The 20,326-nt window shown below is 52.1% G+C and overlaps 2 protein-coding genes across 11 annotated transcripts in view; one reads left to right on the forward strand and one right to left on the reverse strand.

Moving 5' to 3' along the window:
• Window positions 1-16,620, forward strand: part of arhgap23a (Rho GTPase activating protein 23a) — a 40,235-nt gene extending 23,615 nt beyond the window's left edge. For 4 of the 10 annotated variants that reach the window (XM_029836474.1, XM_011604199.2, XM_011604196.2 and 1 more), the window contains 22 exons: window positions 1,423-1,447; window positions 1,719-1,811; window positions 2,078-2,156; window positions 2,529-2,583; window positions 3,899-5,510; window positions 8,294-8,449; window positions 9,082-9,193; window positions 9,268-9,307; window positions 9,396-9,533; window positions 9,614-9,922; window positions 10,001-10,062; window positions 10,142-10,260; window positions 10,652-10,770; window positions 10,855-11,007; window positions 11,088-11,166; window positions 11,267-11,340; window positions 11,420-11,509; window positions 11,585-11,710; window positions 11,786-11,827; window positions 12,136-12,229; window positions 13,442-13,473; window positions 13,622-16,620. In XM_029836474.1, the coding sequence (XP_029692334.1) occupies window positions 1,423-1,447; window positions 1,719-1,811; window positions 2,078-2,156; window positions 2,529-2,583; window positions 3,899-5,510; window positions 8,294-8,449; window positions 9,082-9,193; window positions 9,268-9,307; window positions 9,396-9,533; window positions 9,614-9,922; window positions 10,001-10,062; window positions 10,142-10,260; window positions 10,652-10,770; window positions 10,855-11,007; window positions 11,088-11,166; window positions 11,267-11,340; window positions 11,420-11,509; window positions 11,585-11,710; window positions 11,786-11,827; window positions 12,136-12,229; window positions 13,442-13,473; window positions 13,622-15,022 (5,010 nt within the window). In that variant the 3' untranslated portion in view covers window positions 15,023-16,620. The other 6 variants (XM_029836476.1, XM_011604194.2, XM_011604195.2 and 3 more) reach the window with 6 other exon arrangements.
• A 369-nt stretch (window positions 16,621-16,989) lies between these two features.
• On the reverse strand, window positions 16,990-18,877 carry hexim1 (HEXIM P-TEFb complex subunit 1). The gene has a single exon (XM_003964903.3). It carries the CDS (start codon window positions 18,528-18,530, stop codon window positions 17,430-17,432), a length of 1,101 nt encoding a protein of 366 aa, XP_003964952.2. The 5' UTR covers window positions 18,531-18,877; the 3' UTR covers window positions 16,990-17,429.
• Window positions 18,878-20,326: the final 1,449 nt, after the last annotated feature.

The raw sequence follows: 20,326 nt of genomic DNA on the forward strand, positions 1-20,326 counted from the left end.
TTTGAGCCGAGCAAAACGAACGCGGACAAAAGGAGAGCCGATGAGAGACGGCAGTACTAATTCATCAAAAGGGTTATTACAGGAGGAACCTTGATTTGGAGTCAGAGTGACATCATAAAGCCCATAAAACACACTCCCATATCCTGGCAGACTGGATTGAAATTTGTCTTTCACTTCATCAGTGGTCGTTTTGGGTCCTCGGCGAAGTCGGGATCGTTCTCCTCTTTCTGAGCGTGAGCGGTTATTTAGCTCTTTGAGGTGTGGGGGCAAACGGCTCCAGATGTGAAATTGAGGGGTGTGGAGGTTGTGGGGTGGGGTGATTGTACAGGAACAAGGCCTCTATTATTGTTCTGCCACCCCACCATGCAGCAGCTGCACACAGGAACACAGGCTAAAGCTGAATGAGAGCTGTTGTCTTAGCCTGGTACCATTCTGTGGCGGTGGGGTTGTACCAGGCCCGCTCAAGACAATAGGCCCACTGCTGCCCTTTGGTCCCGGTTCTGTCCATGTCTCCTCTGCCTCTAGTGTCACATGTTGTTTTTGGGACAATCGGACCCACGCAGAGTTCATTCTTCACCAGAGACGCTCTGTGTTTGCAACCCAAATTACCCACATAGTGTCTGTAATTATTGGAGGCCTACCAGGTGCCTGACCCGAGTCAACACACATTTCTGCCGTTCCTCGAGGTCCTGAAGGATCCTTGCTTTAACCTGCACCCTTATGGCACCCTAATCTCAATCCCCCTCTCCTGTTATTCAATTTCTCTTTTATTTACTCCTCTATAAACCTGTAGGACAAATTAAAGGTGTGGGGCAGATGTTCCGCCCAGTCCTAGATGTGCTCATCCAGGCACTGGAGAGTTGTTGAGTGTCCCAGGTCCCGGTGCTCTGTCCTGGGGTCGGCAGGGCTCCTTTCACTCTCTCTAAACCCACCACCATTGTCTACAGAGCCAGGAATGAGCCCACTCAGCGGAGCATAAAGCCAGGCAGCAGTCAGGCCACCATGCCCCTAACCTCAAACTGTCCACTCAGCTTAGAGAGTGTGTGTGTGTGTGTGTGTGTGTGTGCGTGTGTGTGGGTGCACGCTACCATCCACTGTCACCATCACTGCACAGTAACGAACGTGTCTGCTTCATGACGTCACAAGTATCTGCCAGGTGCTCCAACCTGAAAGTCTGTTAAACAAAACGTGGGGCCGGTTAAAGAGGTTTTGGCTCCGGGCGCTTGGAAGTCACCTGCGTCAACACAGCGCCGCCTGTCCCGTCCTGGCTCCGGCTGCGTGGACATTTTCTTCCACATCGCGCTTCACTTTTCCCCTCGTTTGACAGCAAAATGGTTGATGTTTTCCGTGTACGGTCATTTAACTGTGGCGACCGTAAGAAAGGATGTGAGGAGTAATTCTGTCTGTTTCTGGTGTTGGCAGGATGAGGAGAACGGCAACGAAAAGGGTAAGCGTCTCTCTCTGTTTCACATCAGGCTAATTAAAAGTCGCCCTGTGGGGAGAATAGATGATGTCAGAGCTGCTTTTGCTCCCGGCGGCTCTGCGAGGTTTCTGTGCCCCCTGCAGCACAATCTGCCTCACTGCAGCTTCGACTTAGTCCCAACCAAATCACAAAAATAATCAGTATTAAGGGGTGGTCCGCTCCCCAATACTCAGGAAAAAACATCAGCGTTACAGATAAAATCATGCTAATTCTGATGCATTTCCTCCTCATCCAGGCTATCAGAAAAGCCGAATGGAGCCCATGGACACCATATTTGTCAAGAGCGTGAGAGAAAGGGGTCCGGCCCACCAGGCGGGCTTGTGCACAGGTAAAAAGAGCATATCCCACTGGAGCACCGAACATTTGCATTTGTGAATCTGTTGGCGAGAGCTGAAGATAAAGAGTTGACTTTCTTCCCATTTGGCAACGGCTTTGCACACGTTTCTGTCCCGGTGTGAAAATATCGCCTTGTTGATATTAAGCACACTTCTGTCAGCGCAGTGTAAATACAGAACATATGCGCTGCGTTTTCACCTCTTCCCGCCTCAAACACCTCCGCTTCGGGGCGGTTTTAACGCGGCGTCTGTTCTCCAGGGGACCGGCTGGTGAAAGTGAATGGAGAGAGTGTTCTGGGGAAGACGTACTCGCAGGTGATAGCGCTCATTCAGAACAGGTGAGCAGGAACGTCTTTTCTCCCTGAGCCTTCTGTTTGCCTTCGCTTTGCAAATGTCAGCGTCGGCCCTGTTCCTTCACTGACGTCACCCAGGCGGGTTACGCTAACAGAACTCGATGTAGTGCCGTTTATCTCTCCTTTCCGTGGAGGTGTGTAGCAGAGCGGCGTCATCAACAACAGGTGCTCCACACCCGAAGCTGAAATATCTCATTTTCAGTAAATATTTACTCCCACTCCACACCGCGTGGAGGTGTCGGTCATGAGTTCTTGATCTGTCAGAGGAATGTACCAACTTTTCTCCGTAAGCTGTTTTCCAGCTGTCTTATCTCCCGCTCACCCTCTTCCTCCTGCGTGTGTTTGTGTGTCCCGCAGCGAGAGCGTGTTGGAGCTCTCCATTATGCCAAAAGACGAAGACGTGCTTCAGCTGGTGAGTGCACGGCTAACCCCCGCACGTGACATATTTCACCTCAACGCCGCAGGAAATCGAACATCCCTGCAGTTTTTCGACGCGGCCACTGTGAAAGAATGCGCAGATCGTCTTGAGAAGCGGCTGCCGAGTGACTCAGCCGCGCTCCTCTGTGTTTAGCTTACGACACGCGTTCATTAAAAGCATCACAACTCACGTTTGGGAAACAGTTCATGCTTGTTTGCACTCCCGTGCACCGCGCGACGCGTCATTTCTTTCACCCCCGCAGATTGCTCCACGCTCGCTCACATGATCAGACACGCATCAGGCCCCGCCCCTCCCGTCAGAAACCTGTCCACACGCAACAGCAGATCGTGTTTGTCTTCCTCTGGCGTGCACCGATCGCGCTCACGGCCGCTCCAAATCAACTCGTTCGAGGCTTCCTGCCATCTTTTAATTGTATGATCCCTCTCCCCTGAAACCAGGCTCCTCCCTTTGCTGCTGCTACGTCTGTAGCTGCTGCATTCCTAGCGTGACATCACCGACGCTGCGCCTCCTTCCACACTCCCACAGGGTGGAGTGAGGCAGCAGCTCGGAGGGAGGAGAGAGGGAATTTGGAAAGATCTGAGAGTAGACACCAGGGAGATCAACAGATAGAAAACACGGGACAAGAAGCATTGGAATAAAGAGGTGAACACGTTCGGGAAGAACGCGGGGATTAAGCAGCAGCAGCCGGTGTTGGTGAGGACGACTTCTCTGTCACGTTGTCCCTCCTGCCTGATGGTGGGAGATACAAGCTTAGCGTGCCGGGCCGGGAAAACATTCCGGATTTAGTGTGACGGTCTCCGTAAATCATGAAGACCTTGTCTGACCGCGACGTTCTTGATGTACCCGTGAGATGTACCAAAAAAAGGTTTGTCAGCAAGTGTTTTCGTCAGCTCGGTAGTTCGAGCTGATGACATAGAACAGACGTATGTGTGAGGTAGAGTCACTGTAGTGTGTGTATAAATGCGGTGTGTGTGTAAAGGCCTCGGTGGTGACATGTGTGTGTTCAGCTGGTGGCTGAGCAGCAAGTCTTGTGGCTTTAGCTTCAGGCACTCGGTGCAATTTGCTGGCAGTGTATGGAGAGAAGAGGCCCTGCAGCAGAGCCAGGAGACTGTTCCACTTTAAGGCTTGTTATGTAATGTTCAGTGGCATGAAGTTGTCCTAAAGAGATAAAGTTATGGACTGCGTTTTAACTTGTTTATATTCAGTCTGCAGCCAGCGTTGCCTCACACACAAGAATCCTTGGTGTCGCGTCTCTCTTATCTCTCTCCTGTATCATCTCTCTTCCCAGGCGTACTCCCAGGATGCTTACCTGACAGGGAACGAGCCTTACTCAGGGGGAGCTGAGAACCTCCCCCCACCGCCTCCTCTCTGCTATCCACGCTCCAAGGCCGCACCCGTAAGTGGAGCCCCCGTGTCTGCTCCAATGGGCCAGAACCAGCTGGATAACTGGAGTCGCTGGCCAAACTCTTCCAGTCCCTCTTCTCCTCTTGACAACTGCTCCACAGTGGGCAGCCCCGCCAGCTGGCAGGAAGGACGACCCGGAGAGCCAGGAGGTGTAGGTCCGAGCAGCCCGGCTCATCGTACAGAGGAGATCCAGTACGGTATGACCGGGAAGCATCCCCAGGGTCAGACCAGGGGGCGTTCTTACTCTTCGTCCTCGTCATCCGGAGGCCTTTTGTCCAGCCCGCTGCAGGTTCATTACCCCAACCACCACGCTGCCAGTACCTCCCAGGCACCGCCACGCAAGTCCAGCCCTGCTTGGACCAGCCCACCCCTGCCTCAGCTCAGCCACAGTCGCAATGAGCGCTGTCAGCAGGCCCTCTCGGACTGGTACCACAACCAGATACCTGAGCGCCCAGGACGCAGCAACCAGATGCGGCATCGGAGCTACTCTCAGGACCGGCTCAGCGACATGCGGCGGCAGCAGCAGCGAGCAGGCGACTGGCCGCACAGCGCCTCCCAGGACACGCTGCTGTTCCTGCAGCAGCAGCAGTCCGGACCGGGACCGCGCGGAGAGCCCTACTGGTCTTATTCAGACTGGGACGGCACCGCGGGGAGGGGCCCGCTAGCTCCGGACTACACGCGAACGCGGTCCGAAAACCTGCTGGCCCAGTTTGATTGCCACGGGCGCTCGTTGGAGATGCTGGACCGGGCTGCCGGACCGGTCTCCCCGCGGTTCGAGAGGCCCTCGTGGATCCAACAGATTCCCCAACCACCTCACAGGACTGACGCCTACCCGCGGCAGGGCAACCATTACGGTGCGGCGCAAGCTCCTCCGATATCCCGACACCCTACGCACCACTCCCAGACCCCCTCCCAACCTCAGCCCCCACAGGCGGCTTCTCAACGCAGGCGGCTTCCCCCCGGCCAGAGCATGGACGACCAGCCCGTGGGTTACCGCAGCTACAGCCCCTCTTTTTACCGCAAAACGGGGCGCATCATGCAGCAAGCTCACTCTTTCAGGGACCCTTCGTACTCTGGCCCCCACTTGAACTGGAACCCAAGCCCAAAAAGCCCCCCAGAGGGTGATACAGCACCTATGACTACCACTGTTGCCTCCCCGCTTACCTCTACTGCTCCTGAAACCCAGAACAGAGAATACAGGCCAACCAACCATGAAAGGGACCAAGGGTCAAAGGACGAGGGGCAGGAGGAGGCGCTGGTTCAGACCCAGGAAGTGGTACTGAGGCAGAAACCTCCCACAGGGAGGAGAAATGCCTTTGGCATGCGGCATCCTCATTATGCGCTGCCTGCGGATGGTCTCGAACCCTCTTTGTTTTCTCCTGAAGACTCGGCTCCTGCACCCACCTCCAAAGAAGAGGGAGCCCCACGTAAACCAAACGGTAATCTGGCCCCACTCCCCATCGAGGATGACTCCCTGGCCTCCATCCCATTCATAGGTAACCTTCCTTTCCTGCCGGAATTCCAAACGACCTTCAGATTTCTTTATTTTCGTTCAAAAAGTGGTTTTAGGTGAATTGTTTAATGAGCCGTGTGGGGACGGAGGGAAATAACCTCAGGAAAAATTAGGATTTTGACCTGTCTGTGTGTGTGTGTGTGTGTGTTCTTGTTTTTCTTGTTAGGCTTCAGTCCATTGTTTTGTGTGTGTATTGGGCCATGCAGACACCTCTCACAGTCTTATTATGTATTTATTTATTATTATTATTATTTATTTATCGTATTATTTGTTTCATTGATTCCCAACAGGGTTCGTTAATCCTGCCTGTGGTCCCTGAGTTCGGCTCAATATTTACTTCTTACCTCATGTTTCAGTTTTAACCAAATTGTGTCTTTTTTCCATATGAAGTTTGGTGAGAACCTTTGGTTCCGATCAGCTCATTTCCATTTACCTCAGCACACACCAGCATATTAGGACGAGACCCCTAAAACATTACCTACCACTGTTGGATTGAGCATATCCATAGCTACGACCTACATACGGCGTGCTGATGTACATACTGGGATCATGTTCTGGCTTGTCCCCCTGCAGAGGCTCTGCGTGCTGCTCATCCCTGCACCACTCCATGTGAACAAAAGCCAATAAGTCAAATCATAAACAAATGTCCTCGGACGGTCAGACGAGCAGCGCGCCGCTGCCGGGAGGAGCCGGCCCCATGTAGAGTAGATTCAAATCGGATGACGGAGGGGCTTTTCGAACCCAGATTGTCTGCAGACGGCTGAGCCAAGCCGCGCTGCACCAGCAGGCAATTTAAAGGCGGAAAACCCACTGGATCAGCAAATCCATGAGGCACACATGTCAGATAGAGCGCATTCTTGCCTTCTACCTTCTGAAACCAGGCGGAGAGAACTGCAGGCCGGGACACGTTGAACTGAAACTAGGCTAGTTTCTCCCCGTAGACGAGAGCTCCATTTTCTCTTCGGCTGTCCTCGTTAGCGTCCTGACAGAGGTGCCGATACAGCCCGGGCCCGGTTTTTGTTGCGTGCCTTCCTTTCTGTTATCAGGCTTTGGCGTACGTACAGCTCAGAGGTGCGGAGCAGGAAGGCACGCCGTCTGTCGGCAACTAAGCCTCTATGACGTTACATTGACTGATAGAAATCGTCCTTTTTAGTACCAACTTGATCGGTGCGGGCTCGAGCTTCAGATGTCGCTCTTCTGGGAATTTAAAAGGATCGGGGAGTTTTTGTGGTGGTCCTTGTGGGGAACAGTGGGGGCTCATACATTCGTCAATGCCGCTATTGTGCTGTGGAAGATGAAGGCATCTTTAGATGCTTTCCAGTTCGGGCCACGGTGCCTCTCCTGGCTGGACCCTGAACACAACAGAGCCAGACTGGCCCCTCCGCAGGCTGCGTCTCCCCTTTTTCCCTTCATTCCTGCCATTTCCCCCCCTCTCCTTTTCCCTTCTCTGTTTACAACAGCACTCCCACTAAACCTTTGTTTTGGCAAAGCAAATATGTGAACATAGCGTAGCATATAAGACGTTCCCAAAGGACTTCAGACAAATTCAATTAACTAAGCGGTCCCAGGAAGCTTTGTGTATGACCATCTGGTTAATATTGGTATAAAACACATCATTTATGGTGCAGATGAGAGTTTACACCTCATGTTAGTTTGCTCTTAGTTTAATTTGCCAAATTAATTTCCATCGCAACAGCTTGTGCATGTGGATATCTTAGAAACCTTAATTTTCTACTCTGTATTAATAATTCCCCCTTTTTCCTTCTATGTCTTCATTAATGCCTGAATGCAGAGTTCCATATACTGTATACTGCAGGGCCGGAGGGTGCTGTGGTGTGCGGGTCCTTCTGTTCTGTGGATCCGAGCTGCCCGTTAATGATGGCCTTTGTTAAACCCACAGCCCGGCTATTTCTGGGCAGCTGTAAACAGGCAGATTCCTCGTCCCAGATTGGAAATGTTTTTCCGCCTCATGTTGGGGCTCCATAATCTCAGGAATGTTGAAGAGAAAAGAGAAGGCAAGGGGGGAAAGGTGATGGTGATGAGAGGAGTTTGACAGAAACTCCAAGGACAAGAAGAAAACTAGCTGAAATTAAAAAGAATAAATCGTTTTAGAAGATGTGTGCCATCCCTCAACAACTTTGGGGGGGTGCTGCCCCCTGGTGTTCGCCCAGAAAACACGTAGGACACATCTGTCTCCTTTATGCAAATATCTGAGTCAGGAAATGTGTGTGGCTTTCCTGAGACTTTCAGCATATTTGTCGAAAACCTAAAGGGTTTCCCACCTTCGTTGGGCTCCTGTCTGTGTCCCTGCGATGCTCGTCTCCTCCCCACATGCGCCATAAGTCTCGATTGCACTTTAGAGCGAACAGAGAAGTGAAAGCCTGTGAACCTCGGTGAGACCGAGCCTCCCTGTTCACAGCAGCTCTTCCTGTGGCAGCCGGAGGCTCAGGTACGCCGTCCTCTCTAACCTATTTGTCCGTTTTAACCATTAATTCTGTCTCCCGCGACACCGGGCCAGTGGCAGAGGTTCCGCAGGCTTCAGCTTCTCCTCTGACTCTGGTTTTTGCTCATCTCCCTTTGGTGGACGCGTTATTTCTGTCGTTTGAAGACGAAGCGAAAGAAAACTGTGCCGTCTCGTCGTCTCCTGGTGTCCCCCTCCATTCCTCCTCTTTAACTGCTCATCTGACCTATTTCACGTTCCCTCTGTGACCTCATAATCTAATACCTAACCCTGTCCCCTCTTTTGGCCTCCCCCTCCTCCCACAGATGAGCCCACCAGTCCCAGCGCAGACCTGCGCGCCCGTCATGTGCCGGCATCCTCGGTGGTGTCCAGCGGCATGAGTTCAGCGCCTGCCATGGTCACCAGCCCCTCCTCCCCTACCTTCCACTTCCCCCCTACTAGGCTCTTTTCACACGACTGCAGTGAGTGCCCCCCCTCCTCCCCGCTCCTCCTGGCTTTGTCCTGCTCCCTACTGCATGCATGAGTACAGACCTTTGAGTGTTTGTCTGATATTGAGCACATTTCCCATTAATCAGATTCTCAGTTCTATATCTGTTAACGTCACATGGTTCTGGCCAATACGGTCCGTTTGTGGCTCAGTATACGGCAGAACACACCTTGTAAAGACGTGTTCGACATCCAGGCTGTAATAACCGGATGTGTGGAACAAAGAAAGTTTCCATTTTTTTCCTCTGCATGAAGCATCTGAGTTTCATTCTCACGTCAGACAGACGTTAGTTGCACGAAAAGGCGGCTTTAAAGAAAAGTAGAAAAAGGGGCGAAACCCTGCATGCCAGCGGTGAGAGTAGAGTCTGACCCACCTCTGTAGCTCACAGCCCCACCCTCACCTCCACGCTGACCTTCACCTCCTCATTGTCCAGTTCATCATCCTTCTCTTCCACCTGCTGCCGCTGCCTCACATCTGCTGATCCAACACCGTCCACACACGGTTGATTGGCATTACATCAACTCTCTCTCTCTCTCTCTCTCTCTCTCTCTCTCTCTCTCTCTCTTTCTCTCTCTCTCTCATCTCATTCATCCTCTCATTGAGCAGGCAGTATTAAATCAAGTCGCCGTTCCTCCTATCTTCTAGCCATCACCGCCGAGCGCTCCAAGTCATGTGATGAAGGGCTGAACACGTTCAGGGAGGAAGGGCGGGTCTTCTCGTGAGTACTCTCGTGCTAACGCGTGATAAGCGGCGTGCACGCAGGTGAACTGACCCTCGTGTTCTGATTGACAGGAGGCTGCCAAAGAGAGTGAAGAGCTTCTTCACGGACGGGGTGAGTTCATTAACTTTGACACACAAAATAAGCAAAACTCAGTTTGTGGATCTTCTGGTTATTCCCGCTCGTGCTGGTTGTCCTTCAGTCTCTGGACAACCTGAGGTCGGCCGAGGAGGTTCGATCCAAGCGCCACTCCACCTCAGAGCTGGGAAACATCGCCTACAGCGACGTGCGGCGAGAAGGATGGCTGCACTACAAACAAATTCTCACGGAGAAGGGCAAGGTTCGGAGGCCAGGATCGACTGAGGAGTGTCACCTGGTCTAGGAGCGCCACGTGTTTGACTTCCTGTCTGTCCGTTGCAGAAGGTCGGCAGCGGTATGCGTCCCTGGAAGAGAGTGTTTTCAGTTCTCCGCTCCCACTCGCTCTTCCTCTACAAGGACAAGAGGGAGGCGGTTCTGCGGGGGGCCACCATCGGGGGCGGCACCGAGGACGAGCAGCCAATCAGCATCCGGGGCTGCCTGGTGGACATCGCGTACAGCGAGACCAAACGGAAGCACGCGCTGCGTCTCACCACCCAGGACTTCTGCGAGTATCTGCTGCAGGCGGAGGATCGGGAGGACATGTTGGACTGGATTAAGGTCATCAGGGAGAACAGCAAGACAGGCAGCGAGGTCAGAGGACGCGCCTGCGTCGCTCATAATGCTGTTTTTACCTTTGCCAGCCTTAACAGCCGCCGTTGTTTGTCGCAGGAGCTCGGTTTTTCAGGGCAGGCCCTCATCAGTAAGAAGCTGAACGACTACAGGAAGCAGAGGTAGGTCGCCTGCCGACAAGCGTTTCTTTGAATTCTGCTCCTGGTCTGATTAATTGTGTCCCTCTGGCTCCCCCTGCAGTCCAACTGGAAACAAACCAGACTCCTCTCCCAGGTTGTCGCGCATGAAGCCCCCCTTCCTGCTCGCTAAGACAGAAAACAGCACCGGGGCGCCTCGTTCTCCCAAACCAGAGGGCAAAGGTCAGTGCGAAGCAGCACATGAAATGAACATGAGGCTACAGAGGTGACAGTAGCTCAGTCTGTCAGGGACTGGGCTGAGAAGCGGATGGTTTGTGGTTCAAGTCCCAGCTGGGACTGACAATGGAAGTTCTTCTGGTAGTAGGGAAAAGTGCCAGGGCAGCTTTAGAGCACTGCCGAGGTGCCCTTGAGCAAGCAAACCACACCAAAGGCTCACCATCGGTAATTTACAAGGACATCAGACCACCTGATTACCTCAGTGCTTGATTTTTACTGCTCCTTTTTCTGATGCTCAGTTGCCTCCATATGTTCCACATCTTAAAGGTCAATCCTTAATATTTGGCCTCCAGTTGAGGGGGGAGACACTCATCCAGACTCTTGTGTTTGGGCTTAGATGAGAGCGGCCCCCTGAAGTCTCCGTGGGGGATCAACATCATGAAGAAGACCAAGAAGGTGGTTCCCAAAGCTTTTGGTGTGAGGTTGGAGGACTGTCAGCCGGGCGTGAACAACAAGGTTGGGGTCCCATCACCTTTTTGCCTGCGTTGAATTTGCCCCCAAGTGTTTGTTTTGAGAGCCGACCCTGTCCCACGTCCCCAGTTCATCCCGCTCATCGTGGAGATCTGCTGCGGCCTGGTGGAGGAGATGGGCCTGGAGTACACCGGGATCTACAGAGTCCCCGGGAACAACGCCATGGTGTCGCTGCTTCAGGAGCAGCTCAACAAGGGCGTGGACATCAACCCAGCAGAGGAAGTGAGGAAACGTGACTGTAAAACTCTCCATAGCTTTGAACACAACGGCTGACGCTGATCTTTGTGTGGCGTCACTAACAGAAGTGGCAGGACCTGAACGTTGTCAGCAGTCTATTGAAATCCTTCTTCAGGAAACTTCCGGAGCCGCTTTTCACCAATGGTGAGTGCGGACGAGTCTCCACAAGCCGCCGCACGCTGGTCACGCCCTGCGATTCCTGTAAACTTTCCTTTTTTTTGTGTGTTCTTAATAACCTCCACAGACAAGTACAATGATTTCATTGACGCTAACAGGATGGACGACGCGTCAGAGAGGCTGAAAACCTTGAAGAAACTGGTGCGTTGGTTTGAATCTATAAGTAGATTTAGTGTGTGTGTGTTTGACACATTTCTCATTAGCATGATTGTTTTCGTAGATCCGAGACCTCCCAGATCACTATTACCACACTCTCAAGTTCCTGATTGGCCACCTGAAGACTGTAGCCGACAACTCTGATAAGAACAAGGTCGGTGTGTGTGTGTGTGTGTGTGTGTGTGTGAGATGTGATGCCATCTGGTCTGAACGTGTCTGTAATGTGTAGATGGAACCTCGAAACCTGGCTCTGGTGTTCGGGCCGACTCTGGTGCGGACGTCTGAGGACAACATGAAAGAAATGGTTACTCACATGCCTGATCGCTACAAGATAGTGGAGACGCTCATCCAGCATGTGAGACACACACACACACACACACACACACACAAATGAGCGATCATTATGAGTCTAAATCTGTCTCTTTTACAGGGTATTTGGTTCTTCACTGATGAGTTAGATAAGGATGAAAAGGTAAGCAATGCAGCCTTTACGACTCGTTTATCTACAGAAATGAGTGTTTTATCATTTAATATGAGACGAGAAGCCTTCCGAGCTCCGCGTCTGACCCCAACATCTGGTCAAACAGTGGAAGGTTTTCATTTTTAGCGAAAAACAGCTGATTTATAACCGTGTTTTGCATGTCTGGCCCCTAAGCTCAGGCAACAGTGGTTCTGTTGTTTTATAAATCCAACCAAAGAGTGTGAGGGACGATCACGCCGGTCGTGTGTGTGTGTTTAGTGTCGGGAAGTGCTTGATAACACCGCTCTCTGTCCACGCAGACGCCGGTGGACACGGAGGACGTGCAGCCCGCCCCCAACATCGACCACCTGCTGCCCAACATCGGCAGGACGGGGCTGCCCGGGGAGGCCTCAGGTGAGCGCGCCACCATCAGCGCTGACAGTAAATGCTGCTTTCAGTTCAAAAATGGAAGTGGGGAAAGTCCCCGTTGAATCATCGGCAGTTAACTTCACAGGAAACCTTCAGCGTTTCCTCCCAGGTAGAAAAAAAACCCCACGTAATCACTGTCGGATGGTGAACGAGAAACGCGACACGCGCTCCACTTTCAGAGGCGAACCTGAACGCAGCATGAGGAATGACGTCAGTGTTGTGTTTGAAAGCACGTCTCTCTTCTCTGCTGACGACTGTTTGGCTCCACGTTGCACATCTTTCACTCTCTCTGTACCTTCTCTGCGTTTCCTTCTCTTAGCTGAGCCTGTGGAGCAGCCACTGCGGTAGGATGGGAACTCCCCTGGCCCTCTGTGTGTGTGTGTGTGTGTGTGATGGTGACGGCGAGAGCGGTGGTGACGTTTCCATGTGCCTCCTGAGTCCTCTGTCCCTTCCAGTGTCGTCCCAGTCTAACGAATGATGGTCGTTGTGTGAACTGTCGTCCTCCCACGTTCGCAGACCTTTTAATACTCGTTTCAAAATGCAGTTTACACCCGACGCTCCATCCCCAGACCTCCCGATCCTCCCGATCACACTCCCGTTACACGGGAAAATCCGGGATTAGCCCCTGGAATATACAGCCACATATCTAAAGGGTCTGGTTGAGCGCCAAAGATCCGTGAGACAGGTTTCTTATCGGGCAGGTGGGATTAAACACACTAACACCCTGTGATTAACAACGATCTGGGGTCTGTGGAGGGTTTTTGGCTCCACCTCCACGCTCACTTTAGCCGTGTGTACTGTTAAAAACAGCTTTAAAGGTGGCGGAATAATCTGATGACCTGTCCCACACGTGAGAGCGGCTGTTCTTCATCCCCCCCCCCCATCCCAGTGCTTCTGTCCCTCTGATGTCATCAGTGTCTTCAGTGATGACATCGGCGTGTGCCGTGGTTTTCCTTCACACCTCTGGTCCGGTCGCTACCTGTTTCAGAGGTCGGAGGTCACAGAGGGAGTTCCTCACTTCTTTTTTTTTTTTACCAGTATATAAAACGTTTTTTTCACCAGTTCAGCGGAACTCTTTTTTTATTTTTTTTTGTTAAACTTCCTCTGTGTTCTCCGCCGAGACTGTTGGGTTTTTATGACCTTCGATGATGCTGACGCATTCGTGTGTGTTTTTTTTTTTCCTCCGTTTTTCCTCAGACTCAACCAACAGTGATTCAGCTAAATCAAAGGTACGTTTCAAGCTAGCCTTCCATTAGCGTTTAGCGGCGGAAAAGGCGGATTCTTTAAAACCGCCTCAGCTATAAAGTCTCACCGCCGACAAGTCTCGGTTACGAAACAGTCTGGTTCCAACAGTCGGTGTTTTTTTTACATTTTCAGGGGTCGTGGGGGTCAAAGAAAGACCTGTCGCCCAAGGACTTCCTGACTCTGTCCATCATGACGGCCGTTACAGGCCGCAAACGCCGGAAGCGCCACAACGCCTGGCGGGTGGGCAGCAGCACCGACGATGACTCGGAGCACGAGCCCGTCAAAACCGGACATCTGGGGACGGAGGAGGAGGAAGAGGAGGCGGAGTGTCCTGCGGGAGACACCGCCCCCCGGGCGGAGGGGGAGGAAGACGAGGAGGAGGAAGAGGAGGAGGAGGAAGTCGTAGAAGGTGGCGCGAAGGAGGAGACGGAAGAGAAGGTGGCGGAAGTTGTTTCAGGCCGGTCGCAATGTAGCGAGGAGGTGAAAGCAGGAGGAAGGCAGCCCGCCATGTTGATCCAGGAGGAGGCGCGGAGAGAGGCCAAAGGGCCCCTGTGGAGGGCCCCGGAGGACGCGCGCTCCATCGTCTCCGGTTACTCAACCCTGTCTACGCTGGGGCGGAGCCTGGGGTCAGAGGGGCGGGGCGACGAGGCCGACGACGAGCACAGCGAGCTGGTGAGCGAGACCGACAACGAGAGCGGCTTCGCCTCGCGCTCCCTCACGCAGGAGCGACCCGATAAGCAGCCGAGGAGCCCGCCCGCCACCAACGCGCGGCCCCCCCGCAGCTTCCTCTACACGCACGTCAAACCTCCCGCCCCTTCAGCCACCAGCCTCCTGGCCCCGCCCCCTGCCCTCGTTCACACGCCGGACTCCGCGGACAGAGCCGACGGTGGCGCCCGCTCCACCACGCCCTCGTCCTCCTCCTTCTCCTCCTCCTCCACCACCCACAAGCTGCACTCGCGGCCCTCCTTCAACTCCCACAAGCTGATCCAGTGCGACACGCTGGCCCGGAAGAAGCTGAAGTCGGAGAAGGCCAAGGCGCGCTCGCTGGACCTGGAGCTGTCGGGGGGCGGGGCTTCTGCCGACGGGACCAGCTCGGGGGCGGACAGCAGCGTCACGGTGAGGAGAGATTCTCCCAGAACCCAGGCATCCTCGGGCAGCAGCCAGGAGAACCCCCGCCCGGCGCGGCCCAGCGAGGCCTCTTCTTTCGCCCCTGCTGGCCCGGGCAGGTCGCTGGCGGATCAGGTCCGCGCTCGCCTGTTGGGCTCCGCCGACGACCTGCGCAGCGTGGGACTGCGGAAGCCTCTGTCCCCCGAGACCCGTAGAAAGAGACGGGCCTGGCGCCGTCACACCGTGGTGGCCTCCCCGACCGAGGTGTCCGACAAGAGACCCCCGCTGCGCGTCAACGAGTTCCCCTTGTCTCCTCTCGGCCAGAACCAGTTCAAACCGGCGGCGCCGCTACAGGATCCAGACGGAGTGGACCCCGGTCGGGCGGCGCGCCACACCCCCCCTTCCAGATTCCACCAGTACCTGTGAGGCCTGTCGCCCGAGCCCCGCCCCCGAGGAAACCTGCAGATCCTGACTGGCTGGGCGGGGTCCGCCTTTAAACAGGGTCGTTGCCAGGGGCAACACACCGCACCAGTGTCCAGGTCTGTGCAGAGCCGCCCCCCCCCCCCGCCTTCTTTTTAATAAGCTCCATGTGCGTGGCAGCGAGGCCCGTTTGTGTTGCCAAAGCTTTTTTTAAAATGTGTTTTTATAAAATAATGCAGAAGCCAGACAGAGACACAATCGGACCTCATCACCATCACACTTCTCCTCCTCGGCCCGGTGCCGCGTCCCCTCGCGCGACCAGAGGGGGGCGCTGTGGCCGAGGGAGGGTGGAAAACGGTGCTTTTATCAGTCAATTTGGCGCAGAAGAAAAACGCAGCTCATTTCCAGTCTTCCCAACTTCTCCACAGCTTCTCCAGCGTGTCTGTTAACACGAATATCCGCGATCTTGTCTGAGTGTGCAGGTGTTTGTGTGCGTGTGTGTAACATTTGTACAAAGCCTTGTTAAGTTAACCTTGTAAATATTAATATTATTTGTTTCTACTTTTTTTTTTTTTAGTTTTTTTTTATTGTTTACAAAGGTGCGTACGGCACAGTCGCTTCTTTCAAGATGTTACTTGAAATGTTCCCTTTTAATATATTTTTGTTTTATATTCAATATATATTATATATTTTGTATTAAATTTAAAAAAAAATACTTTTATTATTATTTCACCTGTCCGGCGTACCTGTTCAAAGACTAAACCTGCTCTTAATTTCCTCGCCGACGGCCTTTTCTCAGTACTGTTTCCACGGTGACCACAACGCTGATGCACGTAGCAAAAGAGGAAGCGAATCCGGTTAATTGTGACACTACAGTAGGCTCGTTAACAGGCAGCTCAGCACCCTGCGGGTGGGGAAGTGCTTCATCAGGACGGACCGGAACAGAACCCGTGTTACGGTGGGGTTCTGCTCCAATCTGGGGGGGATTTTACCGCTGCAGAGTAACAGACGGGAGCTAAAAAACCCAAAGTTTGCATCTTTCCAAATAATCCAGACTGTGTTCCAGTTGTAACCAACTCTTATCGTCCCGTTTTACCTCAAGGTTGTTTTAGTTCCTACAAGTGCCTGATTTCAGGAATGTGCTTTTGTTCTGTGGTGCCATTCTCCTCCACCTCCCCCCCCCCCTCCTCCTCCTCTCCTCGACGGTCAAACGAAGGCGCCGACCCAAAGACGCGCGCTCTCATCGAGGTGGAAGGACGGAGAGCCCGCTTCATGCCAAGGATGCGGCGGCGCACTCGCACAGGCAGAGGAAATGCTGCTCCCCCACCTCTGCCTCCGAGTCGCCACGGTACACCCACAAAGAGCCGTCACCACTTCAGCCGCTGGCGTCTCCTCCTCCGTCGTGTTGCGTTTCTTTCTGTACTTAACTCTCCCGACATGTAACATACTGTATGTGTACATTTGGAATTGCTTTTTAAGTATAACTAAGATGACTGGACTTTTAAAGGTAAAGGTTGTCACCCCGAAGCAATTTCCCCCTCATGGCCGTGTGCTTTAAAGCAAGAATTTATGATGTAAATAAACAGAATTATGTTTAAAAAAAACAAATGTGCAACGTGAGTTTTTCTCCTTTTTTTTTGCACAAAGAGGCTCTTTCTGCTTAAAGTGGGTGGTGTGTCGCCCCCTGCTGGCCACGGATGGGATAACACGATCCTGAAATATTCTGTAATAAACAAGCTATAACGGAAAATAATAAAACTTCCCTTTCACTATAGTGTTACTGTAACCCTCGCTGCAGCATGTTGTCATGAAATGAAATTGAAGGTCATTCCAGACCGGAAATGAACCATTGTGCAAATCCTTATTGCAAAACAACTGTGCGGATTAAACTTCCTAAACGGCATCTTCATCATGCGTGAGCTCCTCCACCCTCTCCCAGACCTGATCTGGCATAAACGGCTCTCAAGACTGGACAGAATTCAGAAGTTTTATTCAACGTATGTTCACACACAACTGTTAAAATGATCAGCTCCGGAATTTGATTCTGCAAACCGCCTCGATCTTTATTTTCGAGAAACACGACTAAATTAACTTCATTCAAAATCGGAACAGGTCTTTCATCGAAGTTTAAAACGGGGGACAAAACAAATCGCGCTGTCAGATACATTCTCTTCATTTAAAAAAAGAAAAAAAAAGAATGTTGTTCTTGAAATATATATATTTTTTTAGTTTGGAAAAGATGACGCCCTTTTATCCCACATAGAAAAGAAACATCAAGTATTGCGCGGGGGCCGCAATTCTTAACCGTCCTGATGACAAACTGATGACAGAAAACTGATGGCAAATGTTTTATTTATTTTTTTAAAAATGCAGCAGTCCCACTGTTTTACCTTTTCTTCGTGCCGTGCGTCCTTTAATTGGAGGCGACCTGTTCCCTGTCCTTGTTGGGCTGGTTCAGAAGAAGCAGCTCCGAGTTTTGAGCCCTCAGTGTCTCCAGCTCTCTCTCCAGCTCACCCAGCCGCACCAGGGAGCTCTCCGGGGTCAGACCTCCGTGCTCCACGGCGCGCCTGAGCCGGTTGTTCTCCTCCTCCAGACGCGACATGCACTTCTCCAGCTCCAGGTACTCCTGCACCAGCTCCTGCTTGGTCATATTCTGCAGGCTCTCGACGTGGTACATCTCGTAGGTCTCGGAAAAGTCTCTCTGGAGAAACTCGCCGCCGGCGTTCCCGGGCCTGCCGATGCCGTCGCTGCCCCCGCCGCTGCCGTCATCGTCGTCCTCGTCCTCGTTGGGGTTTGGGTCAAAAAGGTCCTCCTCGCTGACTGTGTCCTCTATGCGAACACCTATCCCGCAGGGTCGCCTGATCCCGGTCTCGGTGTTGAGGTCCGGCTCCTCTCGGTCGTGCTCGTCCATCAGGAACTGGGTGGTGTTGTAGGGGGCCACCGGGAGCCCTTTGGCGAACATCTGTTCTCTCAGCCGGGAGGCCCTGGCGGTCTCCTTCTCTTCCAGAGCTCTCCTTTCCTCCCAGGAAAGTTTGAAATAAGGCTTCCAGTTGCGCTTCTTCTTCGACGGCCTGCGCCTGTGTTTCCTCCTGCCCAGGCGCGCATCCAGGCCGGTGTCGGAGTCGATGAGCGCGCTCTCCTCTCGCACCTGATTCAAAGTCCCATCCAGTTGTCCGTCTCCGCCGTTTTTCCCGTTCGATTCGTGACTACCCTCGGCATCGGCGTTTGCGTGAGGCCGGGCTGCGATCGGGCATTTTAGGAGCTCGTTTCCGGCTGCTAACGCAGGGCACACCCCCCTCTGTCCGCCTTTCATTTGCCATAACTTGTCTGTGCTGATATCCTCACAGTTCTCCGCCCGTCGGTGCTTCTTCTGCTCTCTCTGGCGCCCCCTGTCGCCGTTCTCTGGTGCTCCACTGTTGCTGGCGGGGAGATGCTCCATAGCGTCCCCGCCGATCCCACCTGATGGGCTGTCCGAAGTTTTCAGGTGATGGGTCTGTTCCGTTGGCTCTGTCATCCCGGTGGTCCGTCGCCGATTCCCCGCTTCTGTTTCAGATCATATTCACGCTCCTGAAACTGAGCTTCAAAGTTCACCAAAACCCCTTAAAACTTAATCTTGGGAAAATAAGAAAAAAAAAAAAAAAAAAAATCCAAAATAGTCCAATATCACTTAAAATAGTTTTTTCCAGTTTAGAAGGAGACTCTCGTGCAGCAGGTACGCTTGCGAATAGTAAACACTTGTTACTCCTCCAAGGGTTTGTCAGAGCAACTGTCGCTAACTACCATTAACTGTTTCGATACTGTCACAACTACCGTTCACCAGCAGACGACGTCCTGCCGTCACAACAGTGTCCAGTGTGCTGCTCGAGAAGAGGGAGCTCTTGTTTTTATAGCAGCTCCGCCTCAAGCCGTGCGCATGCAACTGCTTGTAATGCCTGTGGGATTGTGGGTAATGTGGTTTACCTTTCAACAAAGCGCGAACAAGGACCTCGGCACCAGACTACATTGGCCACAATTCTACCGTAACTGACGAGCGGTTTAACCAATCAGGTGTCAGAGTGTTGACCGCCGTAAAGCACACACCTCTCTTATCTGATTGGACAAAATGATTATTTTGCTGTTGCTAAGCTTTAATTTTTTTATTATTGGTAGAGCAATCAGTCAATCAAGAGTACGCCGCCCACTCCAAGAAAGTAGTCCGGGGCTTCTTAAAGGAATGTACCATCGTGAAGCGAGGGGTTGCGTTTAAAAGTTTGCAAAAACAAATTGGGCTGAAATCATTAAATTCCACTACATTACGAGCACGCCTAAATAAGGTACTTTTAATAATGGAAACGTGCTGTTTGTCAATGTTTACTGTCTTCAGTGGCTGATGCAGATTAAATAGTATCTTTGAAACACACCCGTACTTTAACAGAGGTGGAAAATATGCTCGTGTGGAAAGTAGTCCAATTTGAGTCCTCGGTCAGGGAAATTATTTTTTTAAAATGTAAACGTCTCATATTTAAAGTACAAGTATACACGTCGATTAGCCGCGTTAAAATTTGCGTTTTGCCGCCGTATTTTGAGTTCATCGTGTCAGGAAGAATGCTCTGCGTTCCGCGCGGAGTGATACATTGTAATACAGCGGCTGGAGGCGAAGTCGCGAATTAGCGTAAACAAACGCCATTTATTGTTAAGCTGCCGCTGCTAGCGCACCTTCGAACCCATCGTTGTGTGAGGGTGGGTTAGGCGATATCACACTTGCTTAACACCCATCTTACCGACAAACGGAGTGTTTTAGATCCGATCTGTGTATTTCTATTCCACTCACGTTAAGATATGAAGCGTTGCTTGTACAGCGTGTGCCGTTTATAACAGCTAAGGATAAGGTAGCTAGCTAACGTTAGCCGAATATTAACGTTGGCTGGCAAATCACTCGTGTTCTTTTGAAACTAAGCATTAAACCAATCGATGGCGAGTGAAACCCATATATATATATTATCACCCCAATAAACACATTTCAGAAAAAATGAGTTGCCAGTTTTGCTATTTGCGTAGCCTCCGTCCCGCAAGCGAAGCCAATTTAGCATATGCTAACTCCTCATTCAGCCACCATGTAATGATCATACGATCATAATAAACATGCGTTTCTGCCATACAATGGCATGTTCTATAAGAATGTTCACTCCAGGTTCAAATGTGAATAAATGGAAACGTTTTTCGGCACACAAAACCCCGTGCTAGCTGGCTGCTAACTAGGCCAGTGTGACAGTAATGGGTTGGCGTAGTTACTGGAGCATGATGATTCCCTTGAGGATATTTCCGTTGAAT

The sequence above is a fragment of the Takifugu rubripes genome, chromosome 5 (assembly GCF_901000725.2).
Source record: "Takifugu rubripes chromosome 5, fTakRub1.2, whole genome shotgun sequence".
Lineage (NCBI taxonomy): Eukaryota > Metazoa > Chordata > Actinopteri > Tetraodontiformes > Tetraodontidae > Takifugu > Takifugu rubripes.

What these genes read in the sequence shown, in the direction of transcription:
- hexim1 (XM_003964903.3), bottom strand. Translation starts at nt 18,530, where the DNA reads ATGACAGAGCCAACGGAACAGACCCATCACCTGAAAACTTCGGACAGC.